General features: G+C 42.9%; 1 protein-coding gene across 1 annotated transcript; it reads right to left on the reverse strand.

Annotated features, from left to right (window-relative positions):
* Positions 1–1,669: 1,669 nt before the first annotated feature.
* LOC106568314 (LIM/homeobox protein Lhx5) lies at positions 1,670–25,657 on the reverse strand. The gene is made up of 5 exons (XM_014138540.3): positions 24,929–25,657; positions 21,342–21,565; positions 19,053–19,330; positions 7,058–7,223; positions 1,670–2,737 (listed from the first exon to the last, which is right to left on the reverse strand). Exons 1-5 carry the CDS (start codon positions 25,099–25,101, stop codon positions 2,394–2,396), a joined length of 1,185 nt encoding a protein of 394 aa, XP_013994015.1. The 5' UTR covers positions 25,102–25,657; the 3' UTR covers positions 1,670–2,393.
* Positions 25,658–26,086: the final 429 nt, after the last annotated feature.

Below are 26,086 nucleotides of genomic sequence, written 5' to 3' on the forward strand. Positions count from 1 at the left end.
TATTTACACTGAAACAATACCCCCCCACCCATTTTCCTTCAGCCGCTCGAACGCACACACACACTCTCACACACACACACTCTCTCTCTCTCACACACACTCTCTCTCTCACACACAGACACATGCACATGCACACGCACACGCACACGCACACACACACACACACACACACACACACACACACACACACACACACACACACACACACACACACACACACACACACACACTCTCTCTCTCTTGTTCTCTCTCATTTACATTGTGGAGATATACCTCAATAAATGTTCGTTTTGATCCCATACAGAGACCAACTAAGTTATTATTTCAATAATAGGATAGATATAATAACTCATAGGGAACAGATAGTATGCATTACATTGCTTGAAATCCAAACGCTGTGTATGCGGTTGGTATTTTCTTTGTCACTTGCCCAGACAGAGTACTTGTCATTTTGTGGCTAATTTGTCGTCCTTCAGTTTGGATGTGTGTGTGTGTCTGTGTGTGTCCCTGCATGCCTAAATATGCGTCCCTGAAGCCTAGTCCTAAGGCACACATACATCACACACACACACAGTCACGCACACATCACAAACACTCCTCGACTAACTTGTACCCCCGCACATTGACTCAATACCGGTACCCCCTGTATATAACCTCATTATTGTTATGTTATTGTGTTACTTTTACATTTTTTATGTTTTACTTTAGTTTATTTCAAAAATATTTTGTTAACTCTCTTTTCTTAAAACTGCATTGTTAGTTAAGGGCTTGTAAATAAGCATTTCACTGTAAGGGCTACACCTGTTGTATTCGGCGCATGTGACAAATACAATTTGATTTGATTTGACACACGGCTGATGGAAAGCCTTCTCTTTAGTTGTCTTATCTGACCACTAGGTGGCGATGGTTGCCAGGCTGCTAGGCAGACAGATGGGTAGCAAGTCACAGATGTTGTCTGGCTCCTCCTTTAGTTTTCTGTCTATTGAAGAAGGAGACCTCAGCTGCTGAAGGACGTTCTCCATTATGGCTTCAATGTTCTTTTGAAAATCATTTCCATTAAAACATGCTTTTTTTTAAAGGGACACTAACAAAGGGAAGATCAGGAGAAGTGGAGAAGGAGAGGAGGAGAGGAAAAGAGAGGGACTGACAGGGGTGCCTGGATGGGCGTGAGGGATATGTGTGTGGAGGGGGCCTTGATTAGAGAGGGGTGGGTGTGGGTGTGTGTGTATGCGCGGCTTATGCATGTGTGTGTTCTGAATAACCATATAGAGATCCTATACGAGAACAGTGAGACCATCTATCAGGAACACCTCACTAGAATTGATGGTCAACATGGTGAGGAATGTATGTGCATGTATATTGTATAGAATTCCAGAAGAATTCATGTATGTCACTATGAGCCTTTATGAAAGCTGCAGTAGAGTTGTTCAAAGGCTATCAAAGGGATCACATAAATGTTGTCAATGAGAATGTCTTTGGTATCTAACATGTTTATCTGGCTACCGCAAATGACTCTCCTGCCTTCACACTAAACTGACTGTTGTCATCTCTGTCATCAAGCAGATATCTGCTCTGCACTATAGCCCCCTGAAGGGTTTATCTTGTTGGTGTTGAAGCTAAAATCAAAGGTGGTTGTGCTTAGAAACAGTTAAAACACCGAACAAGTGTATTTGTCTGTATTTGAGCTTTGTATTGGAAGCAATATTACAATAGGAGACTGGTGTACCAGTAAAACATCTGTTATGCAGAAGAGGAACTGACCAGTTAGGCCTACAACACTGTGCCTTTAAGAAACAGTAGGCTAGAATAAAAAACCAAGACAGTTTTGAAACCAAAAAATTAAATACATAAATCGTCCCTTTTGGCTTGTATTCTTTCTTTATCTCTCTCTGCAATATCAAGTGTTCTTATCAAGTGTCCTTAGTCTCCATCATTGGATACCTCGATCGCTTCTCAGGGTGTGGGGTGATACGGGGGCAAGAGCAACCGCTGAAGCGTCTTTCTTTCTCCAATCCCAGTTCATTTTTCCCAGAGGTGGTGGGAGTGTATTTCTACTAACGGGGCTGAACAGGGCAGCGAATAGCACAACAAAGTTCAGATATGTCCAGCGAAGCCACCACATCTTCCATCCTCAGTCCTTCACGTGAAGGATAAGAGTCAGGGGGAACAATTCCATTTCAACTCCATCAATTCAGCAAGTCAATTCAAAAATAGCAATCCGTGAATAGAAAAATCCCCATTAACAAATACATAAACGCCATTTTTAATTCATAACTACTTATTCATAATGTCTTCAAATTCATCTCCCGTGTTGATTGAATCGAAAATGGGAAGTTCACCCTCCCCCCAACGAAACCCTCATCCCTTTCGCAGACCCAGACCCAGGCTCTAGTCTACCAGACGGTGGTCTCTCCCATCTCCTGTCCAGGGTGGGACATGGGGGTGCTGTAGCTGGAGTTACTAGCCAGGGAGAATGGTGGGCTGGGCCCCCCTCCATATGCCTCACCAGGGACAGGATGCAGGGAGCTGGGCAGGCCGGGCTCTGGGCTGGGAGTGTCTGCGTGGGAGATCATGTCCGTGAACCTCTGGTCGTCAGAGGGGTGGTGGGCTGACACAGAGCCCTCCATGGCCCCTCCATGGATGTAGGGGGATTCTGCTGGAGACTGAGCCTGAGAGGAGGGAGGGCCGTGGGGGAAGAATTCGTAGTTTCCCCCTCCGTAGTAGTCACCCTGGTACTCTGTAAGGGGAGAGACGATTTGATTAGAAAACAAATCATCTAATGAGGAAATTCATTGTGCAGCACACAGATGAAGCAATTGATATAGCAACATTCAAAATCACTGACATTGAATCTCACCGTCTTTTTAAAAATGGACCTGCATCTAGGTTCAAGATTTTGTAAATAATTGCATTATTTAGTAGCCTAAGGTACATTATAACATTTCAAGGAGGGGAAGGGAGCGGTTTAGTTCACTGGTATAGCTGAAAAGTAAAAGTGCAAAACACGCCTATACTTCTTAAATTCACCCTGGTACTAGGTGAAGGGACGAAATGGGTTAGGGAATGGTTTGGTTCACTCTTTCTGTTAAAGTGAAAACGCGCTTAAAAAAAATGTATTTTTTTCTCCTATATTTCCAAGATTTTGAGTGCTCCACTCATCCTTTTGTGAGTTGACTTTAGAGTTGTTCTTATTTTATTATTAAAAGCGACTACACTTTAAAAAGGAATTTAAAATCACATGCTCTACATTTCTGTTAGGCACCATACTCTTTTTCTTTTAGTGGATATTCTTTATGTCAGTATTACAGAGGGAAAGAGCTCAAATAATTAACCAAAACACATGAAATATATGAACGTCTTGTTTAATGTACTGTATAGTATATGATGTTGTTTTTACTACCTAATCCAACTTAAATCATCAATCTGGCACACACACACACACACACACACACACACGTTGTGTCAAGATCAGTTAAATGTAGTCAGCATTTTATCAAGCTTTGTTTCTAACAAGACAGAGAAATGTTTCTCCTTTACATTACGACATCAGCAGCACGCCAACCTTATGTTACAAACTGTGATAATGAGGGGAAGAATAAATCCACTAGCAATGGAATGATGACCCTGTTTTTTTTCTCCAAACTGAATAAACAAGCTAATTATTGAGTCCCACAAACAGAACCCTGCTAGCTACGTCAGACCTTGAGAATCAACCTGAACCTGAAGCAGCCCTGGGAAGAAAGGGGGGAGGGGCAGAGAGAGAGAGGTGTTAGAATAACACACACATATGGACGCACGCACGCACGCACGCACGCACACACGCACACACACACACACACACACACACACACACACACACACACACACACACACACACACACAGCAGGAGCAGTAGAAGACCAGAGGGATGGAGGGAGTAGTGGTGCTAATACAGGTGCCACTGCTCCACCAAGGCACAAAAGGGCGTGAAAAGAGGAATGCTGAAAAGAGGAATGCTGAGAACGGAGGGAGCTAGGAGCGAGGGATAAAGGTTTTGTCCTCTTCCCTCCCTCCCTCCCTCCCTCCCTCCCTCCCTCCCTCCCTCCCTCCCTCCCTCCCTCCCTCCCTGTTCCATCCTTCAAGGCTCCCTTGTAATTACAGTGGACAGACGCTGCTCTGTTCCTGTATAGCAGTGGTTCCCAAACACGTTGGGGGAGTGAGGGGTCGGCGGGGGATTGTGGGTTCCCCCCCAATTATTATTATTATTATTATTATATACGGTATATATATATATATATATATATATATATATATATATATATATATATATATATATATATATATATATATATACTGCTCAAAAAAAAATAAAGGGAACACTTAAACAACACAATGTAACTCCAAGTCAATCACACTTCTGTGAAATCAAACTGTCCACTTAGGAAGCAACACTGATTGACAATAAATTCCACATGGTGTTGTGCAAATGGAATAGACAACAGGTGGAAATTATAGGCAATTAGCAAGACACCCCCAATAAAGGACTGGTTCTGCAGGTGTTTGGCAATGTTTGGCATTTGCCAGAGAACACCAAGATTGGCAAATTCGCCACTAGCGCCCTGTGCTCTTCACAGATGAAAGCAGGTTCACACTGAGCACATGTGACAGACGTGACAGAGTCTGGAGACGCCGTGGAGAACGTTCTGCTGCCTGCAACATCCTCCAGCATGACGGGTTTGGCGGTGGGTCAGTCATGGTGTGGGGTGGCATTTCTTTGGGGGGCCGCACAGCCCTCCATGTGCTCGCCAGAGGTAGCCTGACTGCCATTAGGTACCGAGATTAGATCCTCAGACCCCTTGTGAGACCATATGCTGGTGCGGTTGGCCCTGGGTTCCTCCTAATGCAAGACAATGCTAGACCTCATGTGGCTGGAGTGTGTCAGCAGTTCCTGCAAGAGGAAGGCATTGATGGACTGGCCCGCCCGTTCCCCAGACCTGAATCCAATTGAGCACATCTGGGACATCATGTCTCGCTCCATCCACCAACGCCACGTTGCACCACAGACTGTCCAGGAGTTGGCGGATGCTTTAGTCCAGGTCTGGCAGGAGATCCCTCAGGAGACCATCCGCCACCTCATCAGGAGCATGCCCAGGCATTGTAGGGAGGTCATACAGGCACGTGGAGGCCACACACACTACTGAGCCTCATTTTGACTTGTTTTAAGGACATTACATCAAAGTTGGATCAGCCTGTAGTGTGGTTTTCCACTTTAATTTTGAGTGTGACTCCAAATCCAGACCTCCATGGGTTGATAAATTTGATTTCCATTGATCATTTTTGTGTGATTTTGTTGTCAGCACATTCAACTATGTAAAGAAAAAAGTATTTAATAAGATTATTTCTTTCATTCAGATCTAGGATGTGTTGTTTAAGTGTTCCCTTTATTTTTTTGAGCAGTGTATATATATATATATACTGTATATAATACATTTTTTAAGGAACTCTTTTTACAAGGTGTAATTTGTAAATTGGGAAGTGCATCATCAGTTCCTCTTGTCATGTTAGTCATTGTGTACCTTAGAGAGAGCTATTTATAACTTGTCAGCCATGTCAGCTAACGTTGTTTAGCTAGGTTTTTTTAACCCATAGATGTTGTTGTAATGTTTGAGCCACTCAAATGTCACATGAATACCCATTAGACATGGCAAAATGTATTGAATTGCATGAAAATTTGCTATAAAACTGAAACCATGTATCTGCACCCCATGACAAGATTTGTAGAATTACAGGAAATAAGTTTAAACCTGCAACATTTTCTCTCCGCCAAGAAGAGGGATGTGAACAGTTTGTGTCATGAACAGTGCTTGTGCCCAGAGAAATATACATGGTGCTCTCGGGCGCAGGAGGGGTGCAGGATGTTCCCCAATGCTGGAAGGGGGGCCTGAGTGAAAAGGTTTGGGAACCCCTGCAGTATAGGACTCATTCCTCAGACACATCTCTCTTCAGCAGGCAGGTAGCCTAGTGGTTACAGCATTGGACCAGTAACTGAAAGGTTGCTGGATTGAATCCCAGAGCTGACAAGGTAAAAATCTGTCGTTCTGAACTAGGCAGTTAACCCACTGTGCCCCAGTAGGCTATCATTTTAAATAATAATTTGTTCTTAACTGACTTGTCTAGTTAAATAATGGTTAAATAAAAAAATCTAATAATTCGGCTTTGTACTGACAATTAACTAACAAATGCTCTTGTTTTTATCATTCTATGGTTGTTCACTTCAGCCCATTCCAGAATGCTCTGCCTTAATTTTAACATTCTTTTTCCCTTCTAGATTTCAGAATTGTCACGGCTGTCGTCGTAGAGATGAGACCAAGGCGCAGCGGGTTGCGTGTTCATCATGATAATTTATTAACTAAACGTGAACACGGAAAAACAATAAACAAAAGAGAACGACAGACCGACAGTTTTACAGACTAGGTACTCACATATAGCAGTGCAAAATCAACTACCCACAACTGAACAAACAAAACACACACCTACTTATAGGACTCCCAATCAGAGGCAACTAGAAACACCTGCCTCCAATTGAGAGTCCAGCACCCAACCTACACATAGAAAACTAACCTAGAACCTACCCATAGAAATACAAACATAAACCAGTGACCAAAAAACCCCGTAATACATAAATAAACTACCCTCTGCCACGTCCTGACAAAACTACAATAACCAAATATACTCTATACTGGTCAGGACGTGACAAGAATCCTCTACATTGTTCCAGTAGGTCACTTGATGAGCATTCGACACCCTTGTCTCCCCACAGTTTAGACAGAGCTGGACAGCACAGAGGTGGGCAATGGCATTCCTGACGAAAACCATGTCGGGGGTAATGTGTGTTGTGTATCACTAAAATCTTCACCAAGATTTTAGTGATACTTGTAAGCTAACAGTGAGCATTGTCTTCCAACAGGTGGTGTCATTCTTACTCAACGCGCAGACCAAACCGACAGATTCATAATGTCTGATGTAATACAATGAACAGTGAGTGTATTTTACCACTCAAACAGGGAGTGTATTTTACCTGTGTAGTATCCGTAGGCCCCAGGGCCCAGTATGTCTGGGTCCTCCAGTCGTCCCCCCATGGACCTCATCCTCCGGGGCCCTCTGAAGAAGGCGTGCCGCCGGGCCCCCAGAGCACTCAGCTGCTTCATCCTCCGCTCCTTAGACCGACGGTTCTGGAACCACACCTAGAGTATGGAGTGGAAGAGACAGTGAGTTATCAAATGACATCACAACTATGAGAACGGAGAGGAAGAGACAGTGAGTCCTCCCCACCAACATAACAACCACAACTATGAGAACGGAGAGGAAGAGACAGTGAGTTACCAAATAACACCACAACTCACAGAGCGCCCCCACGGCAGAGGAAGAGACAGTGAGTTATCAAATTACATCACAACTATGAGGACAGAGGAAAAGACAGTGAGCTATCAAATGACATCACAACTAAGAGGACGGAGAGGAAGAGATTGTGAGTTATCAAATGACATCACAACTAAGAGGACGGAGAGGAAAGAGTTACACAACTAGGACCAAGAAAAAGATCAAAGATTGTTATCAGATCAAATTAAGTGAAACTATTTTTCTTTGAGTTTAGATCATTTTCATTTTCACGGAATGAACCAACTTTATTTATACTGCATTTTAGACAAGCGTGTCAAGCACACAGAATGTCGTAATCAAAGTTGAATCAAATGTAACTTTATTTCTAGTCCATTACTTGTCTACAATGGACAGTAATCCTCACCAGATGTATTCATAATCCATTTCACATTAGCGTTACAACACACTTTGCAGAGAATTAAAAACAAATTAAAAACTACATACAAGGAAGTTAAAATGACAAGGTAGTTAAATGACAAGGAAGTTAAAAGGCCCACTCCTATCATCATCAAATCAAATCACCATCAAATTAAATCCACCTTCATTTCAGACCTTCATTGTTTTGTCCCTTCCACAGACTTGGAGTGCTATTTAACTATGCTTTTTATTCTCATACAGGAATTCTAATTCTGTAGCATTGCTCATTTTATGTACGTTCTGCAATGATAGTTTTTTGTTTTGTTTGCTGTCTTGATACCGGTGTCAACACAGCAAATAGATTAAAATCCAGAAAATAGCTTTACTCAGGCACATCACCTATAGAAATAAAGGGCTCCACTTAGATATAATTTAGATTACTGGAGAAATGGGAGGAATAGGGACAAAGTGGGATGGAGGCGGTGGAGGTAAACTAACAAACATGGACACTGTCCAACCCAGACACATCATGAAAATGTGTGGCCTCCAACACTCCTTGTTGCTGAGTTGTGTTGTTGTATTGAGGCCCTGCTGAGTTGTGTTGTTGTATTGAGGCCTGCTGAGTTGTGTTGCTGTATTGAGGCCTACTGAGTTGTGTTGTTGTATTAAGTTGTATTGATGCATTGAGGCCTGCTGAGTTGTGTTGTTGTATTGAGGCCTGCTGAGTTGTGTTGTTGTATTTAGGCCTGCTGAATACAGCAACACAACTCAGCAGGCCTCAATACAACAACACAACTCAGCAGGCCTCAATACAACAACACAATTTAGCAGGCTTCAATATAACACAACTCAGTAGGCCTCAATAAACACAACTCAGCAGGCCTCAATACAACAACACAACTCAGCAGGCCTCAATAAAACACCACAACTCAGCAGGCCTCAATACAACAACACAACTCAGCAGGCCTCAATAAAACACCACAACTCAGCAGGCCTCAATACAACAACATAACTGAGCAGGCCTCAATAAAACAACACAACTCTACCGGCTTCAATGCAACAACACAACTGAGCAGGCCTCAATACAACAACACAACTGAGCAGGCCTCAATGCAGCATCACAACTCAGCAGGCCTCAAGACAACAACTCAGCAGGCCTCAATACAACAACACAACTCAACAGGCCTCATTACAACAACACAATTGAGCAGGCCTCCCTCAATGCAACAACACAACTCAGCAGGCCTAAATACAACAACACAACTCAGCATGCCTAAATACAACAACACAACTCAGCAAGCCTAAATACAACAACACAACTCAGCAGGCCTCAATGCATCAACACCAACTCAGCAGGCCTCAATGCATTAACACAACTCAGCAGGCCTCAATACAACAACACAACTCAGCAGGCCTCAATGCAACACAACGCAGCAGGCCTCAATCAAACAACACAACTCAGCAGGCCTCAATACAACAACACAACTCAGCAGGCCTCAATACAACACAACTCAGTAGGCCTCAATACAACAACACAACTTAGCAGGCCTAAATACAACAACACAACTCAGCAGGCCTAAATACAACAACACAACTCAGCATGCCTAAATACAACAACACAACTCAGCAAGCCTAAATACAACAACACAACTCAGCAGGCCTCAATAAAACACCACAACTCAGCAGGCCTCAATACAACAACACAACTCAGCAGGCCTAAATACAACAACAAAACTCAGCAGGCCTCAATGCAACAACACAACTCAGCAGGCCTAAATACAACAACACAATTCAGCAGGCCTCAATACAACAACACAACTCAGCAGGCCTCAATACAACACAACTCAGTAGGCCTCAATACAACAACACAACTCAGCAGGGCTAAATACAACAACACAACTCAGCAGGCCTCAATACAACAACACAACTCAGCAGGCCTCAATGCATCAATACAACTTAATACAACAACACAACTCAGTAGGCCTCAATACAACAACACAACTCAGTAGGCCTCAATACAACAACACAACTCAGCAGCCCTAAATACAACAACACAACTCAGCAGGCCTAAATACAACAACACAACTCAGCAGGCCTCAATCAAACAACACAACTAAGCAGGCCTCAATACAACATAACTCAGTAGGCTTCAATACAACAACACAACTCAGCAGGCCTAAATACAACAACACAACTCAGCAGGCCTCAATCAAACAACACAACTCAGCAGGCCTCAATACAACAACACAACTCAGCAGGCCTCAATACAACAACACAACTCAGCAGGCCTCAATACAGCAACACAACTCAGCAGGCCTTAATACAACAACACAACTCAGCAGGCCTCAATACAACAACACAATTTAGCAGGCTTCAATATAACACAACTCAGTAGGCCTCAATAAACACAACTCAGCAGGCCTCAATACAACAACACAACTCAGCAGGCCTCAATAAAACACCACAACTCAGCAGGCCTCAATACAACAACACAACTCAGCAGGCCTCAATACAACAACATAACTGAGCAGGCCTCAATAAAACAACACAACTCTACCGGCTTCAATGCAACAACACAACTGAGCAGGCCTCAATACAACAACACAACTGAGCAGGCCTCAATGCAGCATCACAACTCAGCAGGCCTCAAGACAACAACTCAGCAGGCCTCAATACAACAACACAACTCAACAGGCCTCATTACAACAACACAATTGAGCAGGCCTCCCTCAATGCAACAACACAACTCAGCAGGCCTAAATACAACAACACAACTCAGCATGCCTAAATACAACAACACAACTCAGCAAGCCTAAATACAACAACACAACTCAGCAGGCCTCAATGCATCAACACCAACTCAGCAGGCCTCAATGCATTAACACAACTCAGCAGGCCTCAATACAACAACACAACTCAGCAGGCCTCAATGCAACACAACGCAGCAGGCCTCAATCAAACAACACAACTCAGCAGGCCTCAATACAACAACACAACTCAGCAGGCCTCAATACAACACAACTCAGTAGGCCTCAATACAACAACACAACTTAGCAGGCCTAAATACAACAACACAACTCAGCAGGCCTAAATACAACAACACAACTCAGCATGCCTAAATACAACAACACAACTCATGAAGCCTAAATACAACAACACAACTCAGCAGGCCTCAATAAAACACCACAACTCAGCAGGCCTCAATACAACAACACAACTCAGCAGGCCTAAATACAACAACAAAACTCAGCAGGCCTCAATGCAACAACACAACTCAGCAGGCCTCAATAGAACAACACAATTCAGCAGGCCTCAATACAACAACACAACTCAGCAGGCCTCAATACAACACAACTCAGTAGGCCTCAATACAACAACACAACTCAGCAGGGCTAAATACAACAACACAACTCAGCAGGCCTCAATACAACAACACAACTCAGCAGGCCTCAATGCATCAATACAACTTAATACAACAACACAACTCAGTAGGCCTCAATACAACAACACAACTCAGTAGGCCTCAATACAACAACACAACTCAGCAGCCCTAAATACAACAACACAACTCAGCAGGCCTAAATACAACAACACAACTCAGCAGGCCTCAATCAAACAACACAACTAAGCAGGCCTCAATACAACATAACTCAGTAGGCCTCAATACAACAACACAACTCAGCAGGCCTAAATACAACAACACAACTCAGCAGGCCTCAATCAAACAACACAACTCAGCAGGCCTCAATACAACAACACAACTCAGCAGGCCTCAATACAACAACACAACTCAGCTGGCCTCAATACAGCAACACAACTCAGCAGGCCTCAATACAACAACACAACTCAGCAGGCCTCAATACAACAACACAATTTAGCAGGCTTCAATATAACACAACTCAGTAGGCCTCAATAAACACAACTCAGCAGGCCTCAATACAATAACACAACTCAGCAGGCCTCAATAAAACACCACAACTCAGCAGGCCTCAATACAACAACACAACTCAGCAGGCCTCAATAAAACACCACAACTCAGCAGGCCTCAATACAACAACATAACTGAGCAGGCCTCAATAAAACAACACAACTCTACCGGCTTCAATGCAACAACACAACTGAGCAGGCCTCAATACAACAACACAACTCCACCGGCTTCAATACAACAACACAACTGAGCAGGCCTCAATGCAGCATCACAACTCAGCAGGCCTCAAGACAACAACTCAGCAGGACTCAATACAACAACACAACTCAACAGGCCTCATTACAACAACACAATTGAGCAGCCCTCCCTCAATGCAACAACACAACTCAGCAGGCCTAAATACAACAACACAACTCAGCATGCCTAAATACAACAACACAACTCAGCAAGCCTAAATACAACAACACAACTCAGCAGGCCTCAATGCATCAACACCAACTCAGCAGGCCTCAATGCATTAACACAACTCAGCAGGCCTCAATACAACAACACAACTCAGCAGGCCTCAATGCAACACAACGCAGCAGGCCTCAATCAAACAACACAACTCAGCAGGCCTCAATACAGCAACACAACTCAGCAGGCCTCAATACAGCAACACAACACAGCAGGCCTCAATACAGCAACACAACTCAGCAGGCCTCAAAACAACAACCCAACTCAACAGGCCTCAATGCAACAACACAACTCAGCAGGCCTCAATACAACAACACAATTCAGCAGGCCTCAATACAACAACACAACTCAGCAGGCCTCAATACAACACAACTCAGTAGGCCTCAATACAACAACACAACTCAGCAGGCCTAAATACAACAACACAACTCAGCAGGCCTCAATACAACAACACAACTCAGCAGGCCTCAATACAACAACACAACTCAGCAGGCCTCAATGCATCAATACAACTTAATACAACAACACAACTCAGTAGGCCTCAATACAACAACACAACTCAGTAGGCCTCAATACAACAACACAACTCAGCAGCCCTAAATACAACAACACAACTCAGCAGGCCTAAATACAACAACACAACTCAGCAGGCCTCAATCAAACAACACAACTAAGCAGGCCTCAATACAACATAACTCAGTAGGCCTCAATACAACAACACAACTCAGCAGGCCTAAATACAACAACACAACTCAGCAGGCCTCAATCAAACAACACAACTCAGCAGGCCTCAATACAACAACACAACTCAGCAGGCCTCAATACAACAACACAACTCAGCAGGCCTCAATACAGCAACACAACTCAGCAGGCCTCAATACAACAACACAACTCAACAGGCCACAATACAACAACACAACATAGCAGGCTTCAATATAACACAACTCAGTAGGCCTCAATAAACACAACTCAGCAGGCCTCAATACAACAACACAACTCAGCAGGCCTCAATAAAACACCACAACTCAGCAGGCCTCAATACAACAACACAACTCAGCAGGCCTCAATAAAACACCACAACTCAGCAGGCCTCAATACAACAACATAACTGAGCAGGCCTCAATAAAACAACACAACTCTACCGGCTTCAATGCAACAACACAACTGAGCAGGCCTCAATACAACAACACAACTCCACCGGCTTCAATACAACAACACAACTGAGCAGGCCTCAATGCAGCATCACAACTCAGCAGGCCTCAAGACAACAACTCAGCAGGCCTCAATACAACAACACAACTCAACAGGCCTCATTACAACAACACAATTGAGCAGGCCTCCCTCAATGCAACAACACAACTCAGCAGGCCTAAATACAACAACACAACTCAGCATGCCTAAATACAACAACACAACTCAGCAAGCCTAAATACAACAACACAACTCAGCAGGCCTCAATGCATCAACACCAACTCAGCAGGCCTCAATGCATTAACACAACTCAGCAGGCCTCAATACAACAACACAACTCAGCAGGCCTCAATGCAACACAACGCAGCAGGCCTTGATCAAACAACACAACTCAGCAGGCATCAATACAGCAACACAACTCAGCAGGCCTCAATACAGCAACACAACACAGCAGGCCTCAATACAGCAACACAACTCAGCAGGCCTCAAAACAACAACCCAACTCAACAGGCCTCAATACAACAACACAACTCAGCAGGCATCAATACAACAACACACGTCAGCAGGCCTTATTACAACAATACAACTCAGCAGGCCTAAATACAACACAACTCAGCAGGCCTTATTACAACAACACAACTTAGCATGCCTCAATACAACAACACAACTCAGCAGGCCTAAATACAACAACACAACTCAGCAGGCCTAAATACAACAACACAACTCAGCAGGCCTCAATGAAACACAACTCAGCAGGCCTCAATCAAACAACACAACTCAGCAGGCCTCAATACATCAACACAACTCAGCAGGCCTCAATACAGCAACACAACTCAGCAGGCCTCAATACAACAACACGACTCAGCAGGCCTCAATACAACAACACAACTTAGCAGGCTTCAATAAAACACAACTCAGTAGGCCTCAATACAACACAACTCAGCAGGCCTCAATTCAACAACACAACTCAGCAGGACTCATTACAACAACACAATTGAGCAGGCCTCCCTCAATGCAACAACACAACTCAGCAGGCCTAAATACAACAACACAACTCAGCATGCCTCAATACAACAACACAACTCAGCAGACCTAAATACAACAACACAACTCAGCAGGCCTGAATGCAACAACACAACTCAGCAGGCCTCAATACAACAACACAACTCAGCAGGCCTCAATACAACAACACAACTCAGCAGGCCTCAATACAACACAACTCAGTAGGCCTCAATACAACAACACAACTCAGCAGGCCTAAATACAACACAACTCAGCAGGCCTAAATACAACAACACAACTCAGCATGCCTAAATACAACAACACAACTCAGCAGGCCTAAATACAACAACACAACTCAGCAGGCCTCAATGCAACAACACAACTCAGCAGGCCTCAATACAACAACACAATTCAGCAGGCCTCAATACAACAACACACCTCAGCAGGCCTCAATACAACACAACTCAGTAGGCCTCAATACAACAACACAACTCAGCAGGCCTAAATACAACAACACAACTCAGCAGGCCTCAATACAACAACACAACTCAGCAGGCCTCAATACAACAACACAACTCAGCAGGCCTCAATGCAACACAACTCAGCAGGCCTCAATCAAACAACACAACTCAGCAGGCCTAAATACAACAACACAACTCAGCATGCCTAAATACAACAACACAACTCAGCAAGCCTAAATACAACAACACAACTCAGCAGGCCTCAATGCATCAACACCAACTCAGCAGGCCTCAATGCATCAACACAACTCAGCAGGCCTCAATACAACAGCAGAACTCAGCAGGCCTCAATGCAACAACACAACTCAGCAGGCCTCAATACAACAACACAACTTAGCAGGCTTCAATAAAACACAACTCAGTAGGCCTCAATACAACACAACTCAGCAGGTCTCAATGCAACAACCCAACTCAGCAGGCCTCAATACAACAACACAACTCAGCAGGCCTCAATCAAACACAACTCAGTAGGCCTCAATACAACACAACTCAGCAGGCCTCAATACAACAACATAACTGAGCAGGCCTCAATACAACAACACAACTCTACCTGCTTCAATACAACAACACAACTGAGCAGGCCTCAATACAACAACACAACTCCACCGGCTTCAATACAACAACACAACTGAGCAGGCCTCAATGCAGCATCACAACTCAGCAGGCCTCAATACAACAACTCAGCAGGCCTCATTACAACAATACAATTGAGCAGGCCTCAATCAAACAATACAACTTAGCAGGCCTCAATACAACAACACAACTCTACTGGCTTGAATACAACAACACAATTGAGCAGGCCTCCCTCAATGCAACAACACAACTCAGCAGGTCTCAATCAAACAACACAACTTAGCAGGCCTCAATACAATAACTCAGCAGGCCTCAATACACCAATACAACTCAGCAGGCCTCAATACAACACAACTCAGCAGGCCTTATTACAACAATACAACTCAGCAGGCCTTATTACAACAACACAGCTTAGCAGGCCGCAATACAACAACACAACTCTACCGGCTTCAATAAAACAACACAACTGAACAGGCCTCAATACAACAACACAACTGAGCAGGCCTCAATACAACAACACAACTCAGCAGGCTTCAATACAACAACACAACTGAGCAGGCCTCAATGCAACATCACAACTCAGCAGGCCTCAATACAACAACACAACTCAGCAGGACTCATTACAACAACACAATTGAGCAGGCCTCCCTCAATGCAAAAACACAACTCAGCAGGCCTCTATCAAACAACACAACTTAGCAGACCTCAATCAAACAACACAACTTAGCAGGCCTCAATACAACAACACAACTCTACCGGCTTCAATACAACAACACAATTGAGCAGGCCTCCCTCAATGCAACAACACAACTCAGCAGGCCTCAATCAAACAACACAACTTAGCAGGCCTCAATACAATAACTCAGCAGGCCTCAATACAACAATACAACTCAGCAGGCCTCAATACAACACAACTAAGCAGGCCTTATTACAACAATACAACTCAGCGGGCCTTATTACAACAACACAACTCAGCAGGCCTCAACTCAACACAACTTAGTAAGCAGAGAAATGAAACACATTCATCACTGGAGTCAAATAAAGTATTTGAACGGGAACAAAAGAGAAGAGAAACATGTAAAAATGTCCAACATATGGAGCTTCGCATTCTAAAAACATAACCCATTTCTTGTTGTGCCTCTGCATCGGCACTGCATAATAATGCATGTTAACACCAGCTAGGCTACACCAAAGGCACAATCCCACTGCGTTGGAGATTAACATTTTTTTTAATCTTTTTTAATTATTTTTTTTAGTCATTTAGCAGACGCTCTTATCCAGAGCGACTAACAGTAGTGAATGCATACATTTCATACATTTTTTTTCTTTTTTCTGTGCTGGCCCCCCGTGGGAATCGAACCCACAACCCTGGCGTTGCAAACACCATGCTCTACCAACTGAGCTACAGGGAAGGCTAACAAACAAAACACACACATTCCTCTCCATGTTTTTCCCATCAAAGACGACACCTGCCTATTGAGAACAATTGTCTAACTGTTGGGTACATTTTTATGGAAATGCTTTCACTCCCCTTGAGAGAGCATTTCTTAGGGATTACCACACACACACACACCAGAGGGCTCCCTGCTCAGGGTGCATCGGCAGTTACTACACAGCAAATGAGGGGGGAGATGATGGCCATGAAACTGGCCACCATCTTGGTTTTATATATCACAGTGCATTATGATGTTGCTAATCAGAGATGAATGGGATCGATTCAGTGTTGTGGAGACATGAAACTGGGAAGGTGCTATGCTACACTACGCATGGCCTGGTCTAAGAGGAGAGGAGAAGAGAGGAGACTGTCTGGCAGTAAATGAGTGAGGACAGAGAGGAGCGAGGGGGGTGTACGATATGTAAATCTGGGAAATCAGTGATAATTACTGTAAGCGCACAAAAAGCCACATCTCAGCTGGCAGAGACGGTGCTAATCACCCTAACACAGTCTGAACCCAGACACCGAGAGAGAGAGAGAGAGAGAGAGAGAGAGAGAGAGAGAGAGAGTGTGTGTGAGTGTGCGTGCGTGCGTGCGTGCGTGCGTGCTTGAGAGTGTGTCTGTGCATGAGTTTGTTCATGCGTGTGCGTATGTGTGTGACAAAGATCAGAGAATTATAGAGGTTAAGACTAAAAGCCTGGAGACCTGAGTGTGTTGGGCAGCAGTGATGATAAATTCCACATTTCCACTTCTAGGACGTAAACAGTAATGTTATGTCCCTCTCACTCACAGTGATCATGATCTCACATCAGCTCTCCCTAACAGAGGTCAATTCAGTTTTCATTTCAGTCAATTCAGGAAGTGAGAAATCCTTATTGAAAATAAAGGAGTATTTTCACTTCCTTGACTGAACTGAACTACTGCTCCCTAAAACATCTCCATTGTCTTGGTTGGGATGTTAATAAACTGTTTTACTATATCTCTATAACACCTTCCTGTATCACCTGTTCACAGTATTTCTGTGCAGTGCTGTGGGCTTTTTTTGTAATGTCACTTGTTAAATTATTGGCTGTTAAAACCATTAACAGTGCATGATATTTCCAACATTTAAATGACTATGGCTACAGATACATATTTAAATATGTACATACTGGAATGCCTATGCCTTTTATACAAAGCCTCTTGTCCCACTTTTGACAGTGCATGCCATCTGGTCATTATACTTTCTTTAAGAATAAATAAGAAATCAACAGAAAATATAATATTCCTGTCATATTATTAAAAAAACAAACGTCTTCCATCTTTCATTCATATTATTCAAATCATCATTTCTGTGTTGTTTTAAAGAACAATAACTATCAAACAGAAGTCAATATACAATAGAAGATAAATAGCCTAGCCAATTGCCAATGTGTGATTACTAAAAATGTATTTTAAAGAAATAGCAATCTCAATTATGCTATTTTATCGCATGATAGTGTAGCAAAATATTACAAAAATATCCCAAACGCTATAAACATCTCGAATTAATATTGTGGTTTCTAGACCCCATTCCTATTTCCCAGGGAGGGATGTTCAATAACTCTCGAGTTGATCTTATGACGATCCTATGGATTTGTCAATCAACATTTCATATGAATGTGTCTTGTTTTCAACGTTTTCATTAAAAGGTATTTTTCTCATATTTTATTCAAAATATGTTTTTCCCTCCATAGAAAGGTAGATCAGTTATAGGCCTATTTCAATGTACACATAGTTTTAGGGATCTGGACTAGATAATAACCTCATAGTAACCTGTTGTGACATTTCTTCTTCTCACTCTCACTTTGTCAATTAAGTCTTCAATTAAATCTCGCTCTAATTTCAGGGAAAATTAAAATCCAATCTATTCTAATTCATCAAGAATGTCGAAGACAGCAGACAGGCCCACGTTGCTTACAACACCAGTAGTCTATCAAAACCTAGCGGTGCTCATCAAACACAAATAGAAAAAACCCATACCGTTTTCTCCACTGGACCTGGGAAATCAACAGATCCACCCAGCTTCTATTCTATTCAATTGTATTCTATTCCATATGGGAGTAGAAATTCTAACTTGGCCAAATAAAAACCAGGCTCTTTATCAACCAAAAACGTATAGTCTCAAGTAAAGTATATAATACTATTCTACCTGTATAACCCGCATGTTGAGTCCCGTCTCCTGGGCCAACTGTTCCCGGATGTGTCGGGTGGGTTTCGGCGTGGCCACGAAGGCAGCCTTCAGCGTCTCCAGCTGCTTGGCTTTGATGGTGGTTCGCGGACCTCGCCGCTTCGTACCCGAACTCTGCTCCTCATTCTCGTTATTGTTCGTGTCCTTATCTGAGCATGTGGAATTGTCCGTCTCTTTTGTGTCATCCTGCATCGGGTCCTGGAGATCCGGCGATAAACTTCTGTCTGTGCATGATGACACTGGGGAACGAGAGAGAATGGAAAGGTCTCAATCGGAGATATCATGAGGCCTTCTGTGTGCCGCTAGATTAATTCTGTAGTCTGTCTAATCAGAAATAAACCAGAATACGTGGAACAATGATGCCTCACAAAATACAAATAGCCTATGGAAGCCCTTTGAGTGTCATTTACATTAAAAAAATACACTTTACCAAGTCCATATGAAACAGTCTAAATGCCTGGATTTACCCATTTAAATCTAGTCGCAAATAAAACAGGTGTAACCAACTTAACTCAACCCTGCCCGCGTGTGACCTGAAGCGGATCGACATATGGAAATAGAAATTATGCATGTGACGTGAAACAAAAAAAGGGAGCTAGGCTCAAGGGAGCTAGGATCCCCAAGGACCCGCTGCGTCGCACGATAACAGCATGCCATTGTCCGAGGGGATGGCTGTTTGAGAAATGTACCAAACAGGATATTATAGCATTGATAAGCCTTAACTATATGGTCAGATGCATTCAGCGACGCGGAGATGCTTTGTTCTGGAACATCATCAAACACTAGGCTACACATGCTCTATATGCGGTCCATTGAGCCGGCAAGAATGTCAGTAGTCATATGTTGTTCATATTTGAAGCAACAGACACGCAACGAGGGGTTAAAATCAATGTCACGTCTTTCGATGATACACATGTTATCCGTCACCTTGTTGATCTAAAGACAAAATCGAGTGCCAGTGATGGGAGCCTGACAACTCCTCGAACACAATACGCTTTTCCGACAGTTGTTGTTGTTGACTTAGGCCTATCAATTTTGGTTCCAAACACCCAATATATAGGCGTAATCTCTTATCAATATCAACTTCTTTAAATAATTACATTTTTGAGATATTTGTTTTGAGATAAATAGAGGAGAAGTCACTTGCAGACGAATTCTCCATATAGGCCTACACATGTTTGACCATGTGACGTTAGGTGCTATACGACACAGAATAGAATAAAAAATTATGTATCCATATATAAGACTACTTCAACAGCGGTGAGATTGGACGCAGGCGACAGCCTACCCCAAATCATGCAGAGCCAGAGCTAACGCTCAGACACCAACCCTGTCCATGGTTCTGAATTTCCTGACCGAGGTGTGTAGACTCAACACGGCTACGGCGGCCGGTGGCTATATAGCTTATGCCTCTGGATACTTCTTTTTTTTTTTTTTAAAGGTGAGTAACATAGTTTTTCGAATTCATACATCTTAGTTTGCCGTGGGATTTGTAAATATGTGATATAGGCCTATCCCATTTCAGGATGCCAACAAATACATCCAAGCAGTAGTGGCGTTTCATATCATGAACAAGTCATTTCATTCTCCACCATAAGCAGTCTATGGTTTTGGTTTGATTGGATGTATACCAGTGTATGGTAACGAGATCCCACGTTGAAACAATCAGAAAATCAACAAAGAAAAACGGTCCCTTATTTTCAGACATCAGCGGGCCTATAGACATTTTCCAAGACCAACAGAACATTGATATGTTTGTATCCATGTAGTAATATAAGAAGACTCACTATTGAAACCCTTAAAGGTCAAATGCAGCCGTTTTTTTTTTAAATCTCAAAATCAAATCATCTCTGGGTAACAATTAGGTACCTTACTGTGATTGTTTTAAATTAAAATGGTAAAAAAAAAGAAACAAAAATAGCTTCTTAGCTATTCTTCTCAAGCAAGAATTTTGCTAGGACTGTCTGGGAGTGGTCTGAGTGAGGAGGAGACAATTGAAAAATAGCTGTTATTGGCAGAGAGGTTTGGAACTCTCTTTCTTATTTGTCTATTAAGTCATTTACCACCTGGTGATGTTACCAGGCAGTCCAAAACTCCATCCCACCAAAACAGGCTGAAATGTATTTTCAAACAGCTCTTCCACTAAATGGGCATTATAATCTTTTTCACAAGTTCATAGTATTCCAACTTCATAGTGTGGAACACAGGAAATCACGTTTTTGACTGCACTGGCCCTTTAAGAATAATTACCTGAATTCAAGTTGACTTCCTTGATCGCCCCTGAGCTCAGGTAGTCTTCTTTACAAACAAATTTATTTTCGTCGATGACATAGAGTTCCTCGCCCGTGGACAGCTGCTTGTTGCACACCATGCACGTGAAGCAGTTGAGATGGAACACCTTGCTGCGCGCCTTGCGCACCAGATCACTGGGAGAGATGCCTTGGAGGCATCCTGCGCACTTCGTCCCAAACCTCCTGAAAAGAAAGCGAGAGGACAGAGACAACAAGCATGTTGATGTAAAATCACTCTGAGACTAAAATACTAATCAACATCCTGAATTTGAGCAGGAAATTGTACAGTTTTTACTTATGGAAATAAGTAGACGGCGTTCAACCAGCGTGAGTCTTAATAAAGAAAGGAAAATTACAGGCCTATATGTTTTTGTGAGTAGCCTGAATTTAAAATTGCAACCACGAAATCTAACTAAATCTGTCGTAAAGAGATTTTACATAACAAGATAAAATGCCTGTTTCAACAATGACAACAGATAGATAGATAGCCTTTAATAATAATATGCCTAATAATAACAATAGTAGTAACAATAACCATCATCTTAATAAATAATCAATAACATACTAAATATATTTTTTTATTGCAGGCTATTACATCTTTGCCATAATTGAAGAAAGGGTAGCCTATTTCGAAATACTTTTCGTTCAAATCTAACATTCTACTTGATACGAAATAGCCTACAATGTGCGCTAGACAGATTTTCAACATTGAATAGAAAACCATACATTTTCACATTCTTTATGGAGTTGTTATATTAATAAACCCACGCTAACGCATTAGTGACAGTCAGCACAATGTGACCACGGAGATATCCGAGGATTAAACCGAATAGGACGTTTTTACCGTGAAAATCTCCTGTTAATCCACATTCACCCTCTTCACATGCAAAAACCTTGGTGGATAGATTTTTGTTATTTAGATAGACAGACGAATACAATAGCGTAATTCAACGTCTCAACATTTCCAGGGATAACTCGACAAGGTAAATGGTTGAAAATGCCTGTGTTGCATTGGAAGAAAATGTATGCTAATGTAGGCCTACATAAAGTGATGGAGAATGGGAAGCCTTATTTTGGTGTTTCTCTCTCGGATGTGAAATAAATAGGCCTAATCCACCTCATCACGAGCCAGAAACCTCGTCATGCGCCTCATGCTGATTTGGTAATCTCTCTCTCATCAATATGGAGTCGCCTCCAGGACGAAAAAAATGCAGGAATTGAAAATATTTCAATTATAATACGAGTGTTGGAGATAGTGTGTGTTTGAGGGTGCGAGTGTTGGAGATAGTGTGTGTTTGAGGGTGCGAGTATTGGAGATAGTGTGTGTTTGAGGGTGAGAGTGTTGGAGATAGTGTGTGTTTGAGGGTGCGAGTGTTGGAGATAGTTTGTGTTTGAGGGTGCGAGTGTTGGAGATAGTGTGTGTTTGAGGGTGCGAGTATTGGAGATAGTGTGTGTTTGAGGGTGAGAGTGTTGGAGATAGTGTGTGTTTGAGGGTGCGAGTGTTGGAGATAGTTTGTGTTTGAGGGTGCGAGTGTTGGAGATAGTGTGTGTTTGAGGGTGCGAGTGTTGGAGATAGTGTGTGTTTGAGGGTGCGAGTGTTGGAGATAGTTTGTGTTTGAGGGTGACGAGTGTTGGAGATAGTGTGTGTTTGCGGGTGCGAGTGTTGGAGATAGTTTGTGTTTGAGGGTGCGAGTGTTGGAGATAGTTTGTGTTTGAGGGTGCGAGTGTTGGAGATAGTGTGTGTTTGAGGGTGCGAGTGTTGGAGATAGTGTGTGTTTGAGGGTGCGAGTGTTGGAGATAGTGTGTGTTTGAGGGTGTGAGTGTTGGAGATAGCTGTGTTTGAGGGTGTGAGTGTTGGAGATAGCGTGTGTTTGAGGGTGTGAGAGGGGGGCTGTTGTTTTGGATTTTGGGAAGCGGTTGCACGAGGGCACTACTGAACGAGCGGTTCAGGCAAGCCCCTTTATTTGAACACTAATGTAGTCTACGGAATCTCTCTCTCGATCCATTTGCAATAGTATCGCTCCACTGTAGCCTTTTACATGGACGGCCCGGGCCCAGCCTCCTCCGGTGCGGCGAGTGCAGGCCACCGCTCTACTTACACAGCAAATGGCCACATTAGGGTGATTACTGTTTCTCCTGGCTAATGGTTGGGCCATTTAAATCCACTGCTTGATGGGAGCTGGCTAATATGATGGTCAAGGTCGTTTGGGGGCAACAATGCCATCACAAAGGCTTAAACACTGGGCCTTACATGTCATTAAACAATTTGTTTGGGGAGACGGGAAAAAGCTGACACAATAAATAATTGCTATGATGCTACAAACAAGGGCCTGTACTTATCACTGAATTACATGGAACACTTTGAAGAACTGAGCGGATGGTGTAGGTCTAATGGAGAGGTTTTAAAATATATACGGAACAAACAAAAGTGGAAACAGAGTACGGGTTTGAGGAAAGTGGAGCTGATTTAGAAATAGATTTAAACTGTCATGTCTGCATGAATGGATTAAGAGAAGTTTGAATATTCAAGCCCACATAATGTTTAGAATATTCCCATAATATGAATTTATAAATACAAGTGATATTATTGGTGTCATAATAACAATTATTAACATTTTACATTTTACATTTTAGTCATTTAGTAGACGCTCTTATCCAGAGCAACTTACATTTACATTTACATTTTAGTCATTTAGCAGACGCTCTTATCCAGAGCGACTTACAGTAGTGAATGCATACATTTCATTTCATACATTTTTTTCCCCCCTAATAAATAGGCCTAATCCACCTCATCACGAGCCAGAAACCTCGTCATGCGCCTCATGCTGATTTGGTAATCTCTCTCTCATCAATATGGAGTCGCCTCCAGAACGAAAAAAATGCAGGAATTGAAAATATTTCAATTATAAGTTAATGCTTCGTATTGTCAGAACACACACTTTGTTTCTTTAAAAACACACATCATGCGGACAAAGAGTGATAACGTGGCCATATTAGGCAATTATTATATGGTTCTGTCAAAATGCTAAATATTGTTGTGGTATTCAAAGTGAACCTATAACTATGATTTATTTATTAGCCTAATAATTATATGATTTTTGTTGCAAAACCAATGTGACACTAATTGCCAAGATGCCAATGTGCCATGGCTGCAATATTACTTATTTTGGCTATAAATATTATTATTTTGAAGTGACATTCTTAAACATTTCAAGTAACTTATATGTATGCTATGTCGCTTATAGGGGAAATACATCCTGTGAAATAGGCCTTGGTAAACCATATCCATTTCCACAAAACAATGTGTAGGCCTACATAATAATATCTGGTTAATTATGTGATTGACGCTTAAACGAGAGCTATTTTGAGCATTGTGACATGAAATCCCATTTCAGCATTTGATTTGAAACAAATACACTGACGAACAAAAAACAAGAAAACAAAATCCAGAATGACAACCTTCAGAAGCAGGATGTTTATAATTCTCCTTACTGAGTTTTTGGCAAGCCCTGCTTTTACGCCTGAATCCCCATTCTGAATCCTTACCTGAAAAAGTCAATTTTACAATAGAGCTTCCCATCCCGGGAGAAGCACTTCTCTGTCAGATTACAGTTGCACTCGCAGCACTGGACGCATTTGGCGTGCCAGGCTTGGTCCAACACGTTAAGTAGGAACCGGTCCAGGATGGGCCTGTCGCACCCGGCGCAGTGGACCATCATCCCGCCTGTCTGGAGGACACCGAGGGCCGACCTTCCCACGCGGGCTCCGGTGCTGGGTCTGGGGCCACACGGCTCTCTGCGCAGCAACGTCTTGGCTCCGGGGTTTGGGACAAAGCAGACGCGAATGTTCCGTCAGGTGGGTGGGCGGTGAGAAGACCCTATCCCCTACCGTTTAAAGGCAGGCTATAGGTGAACACTCCCCGAAGTTCCTCTTCTGTACTTCTGGTTCTGGACGCCCCTGTCCTGTTCTGGCACTTGTCACAATCCGGAATCCAGAAGATAGAAAGGTGAATTTAAAAAGCACCTAGTCCTCTTCATTGACGGGCTGCGTAAAAATGGTCACCTGAAAAGCCTGTTCATCCCCGCTGTAGAGAATACGTTGCATGGGCTGTAGCAAAGTTATTATTTTGTTGCTGTTGTAAACAGCCCTTTCTTTTATTATTCTGTCATCTTTTGTTTTTAGGTTCCACTTCTTCGCCTCCGCTCACCTCACGTGGACACTTTTCGCATCACTGTGCCCGGCTGTGCTGGCGCGAGGCACGTCCGTATTCAGATTGGGTGACGCTCTCCTTTAATTCCTGTGCCTGGGTGGCCAATCAGGACTCAGTTGTCATGGTTATCAATTTAAATAATGGTCGGTAGCCTACCTTCAGGTCGACCTAAACCTTGAACATACTAGCATAAATAGGCTAATAAACTTTAATTCTGCTAAGAGGGACACGATTTTTTTTAAAGACATTGGCAAATGATGGTCACTCTCGTTTTGTTACTGCCTCGTTACAGAATGGACCTAAACGGCGTAAACAGGTCTATAATCTTACATTTTCTATTTTCCTGCTGTAGCTCCCATCAAACTCGTGGGGTGAATGGATTTTAGGGACTATCCCCATGGAACGCTTCAAGAACTAGGGCACCAACCGACGAATTATAATGGCTAAGCTTACTGCCTCGGCTGGGCCCTATACGAAACCAAACATGCTTTTTG

The sequence above is a fragment of the Salmo salar genome, chromosome 13, assembly GCF_965601325.2.
Source record: "Salmo salar chromosome 13, fSalSal1, whole genome shotgun sequence".
NCBI lineage: Eukaryota > Metazoa > Chordata > Actinopteri > Salmoniformes > Salmonidae > Salmo > Salmo salar.

Excerpts from the sequence above, each read along its gene's own strand:
- LOC106568314 (XM_014138540.3), bottom strand. The coding sequence starts at position 25,101 with ATGATGGTCCACTGCGCCGGGTGCGACAGGCCCATCCTGGACCGGTTC. Across the intron at positions 21,566-24,928 it reads TGTAAAATTGACTTTTTCAG|GAGGTTTGGGACGAAGTGCG; the intron begins GTAAGGATTCAG and ends CTTTCTTTTCAG. Across the intron at positions 2,738-7,057 it reads GGCCTACGGATACTACACAG|AGTACCAGGGTGACTACTAC; the intron begins GTAAAATACACT and ends CTCCCCTTACAG.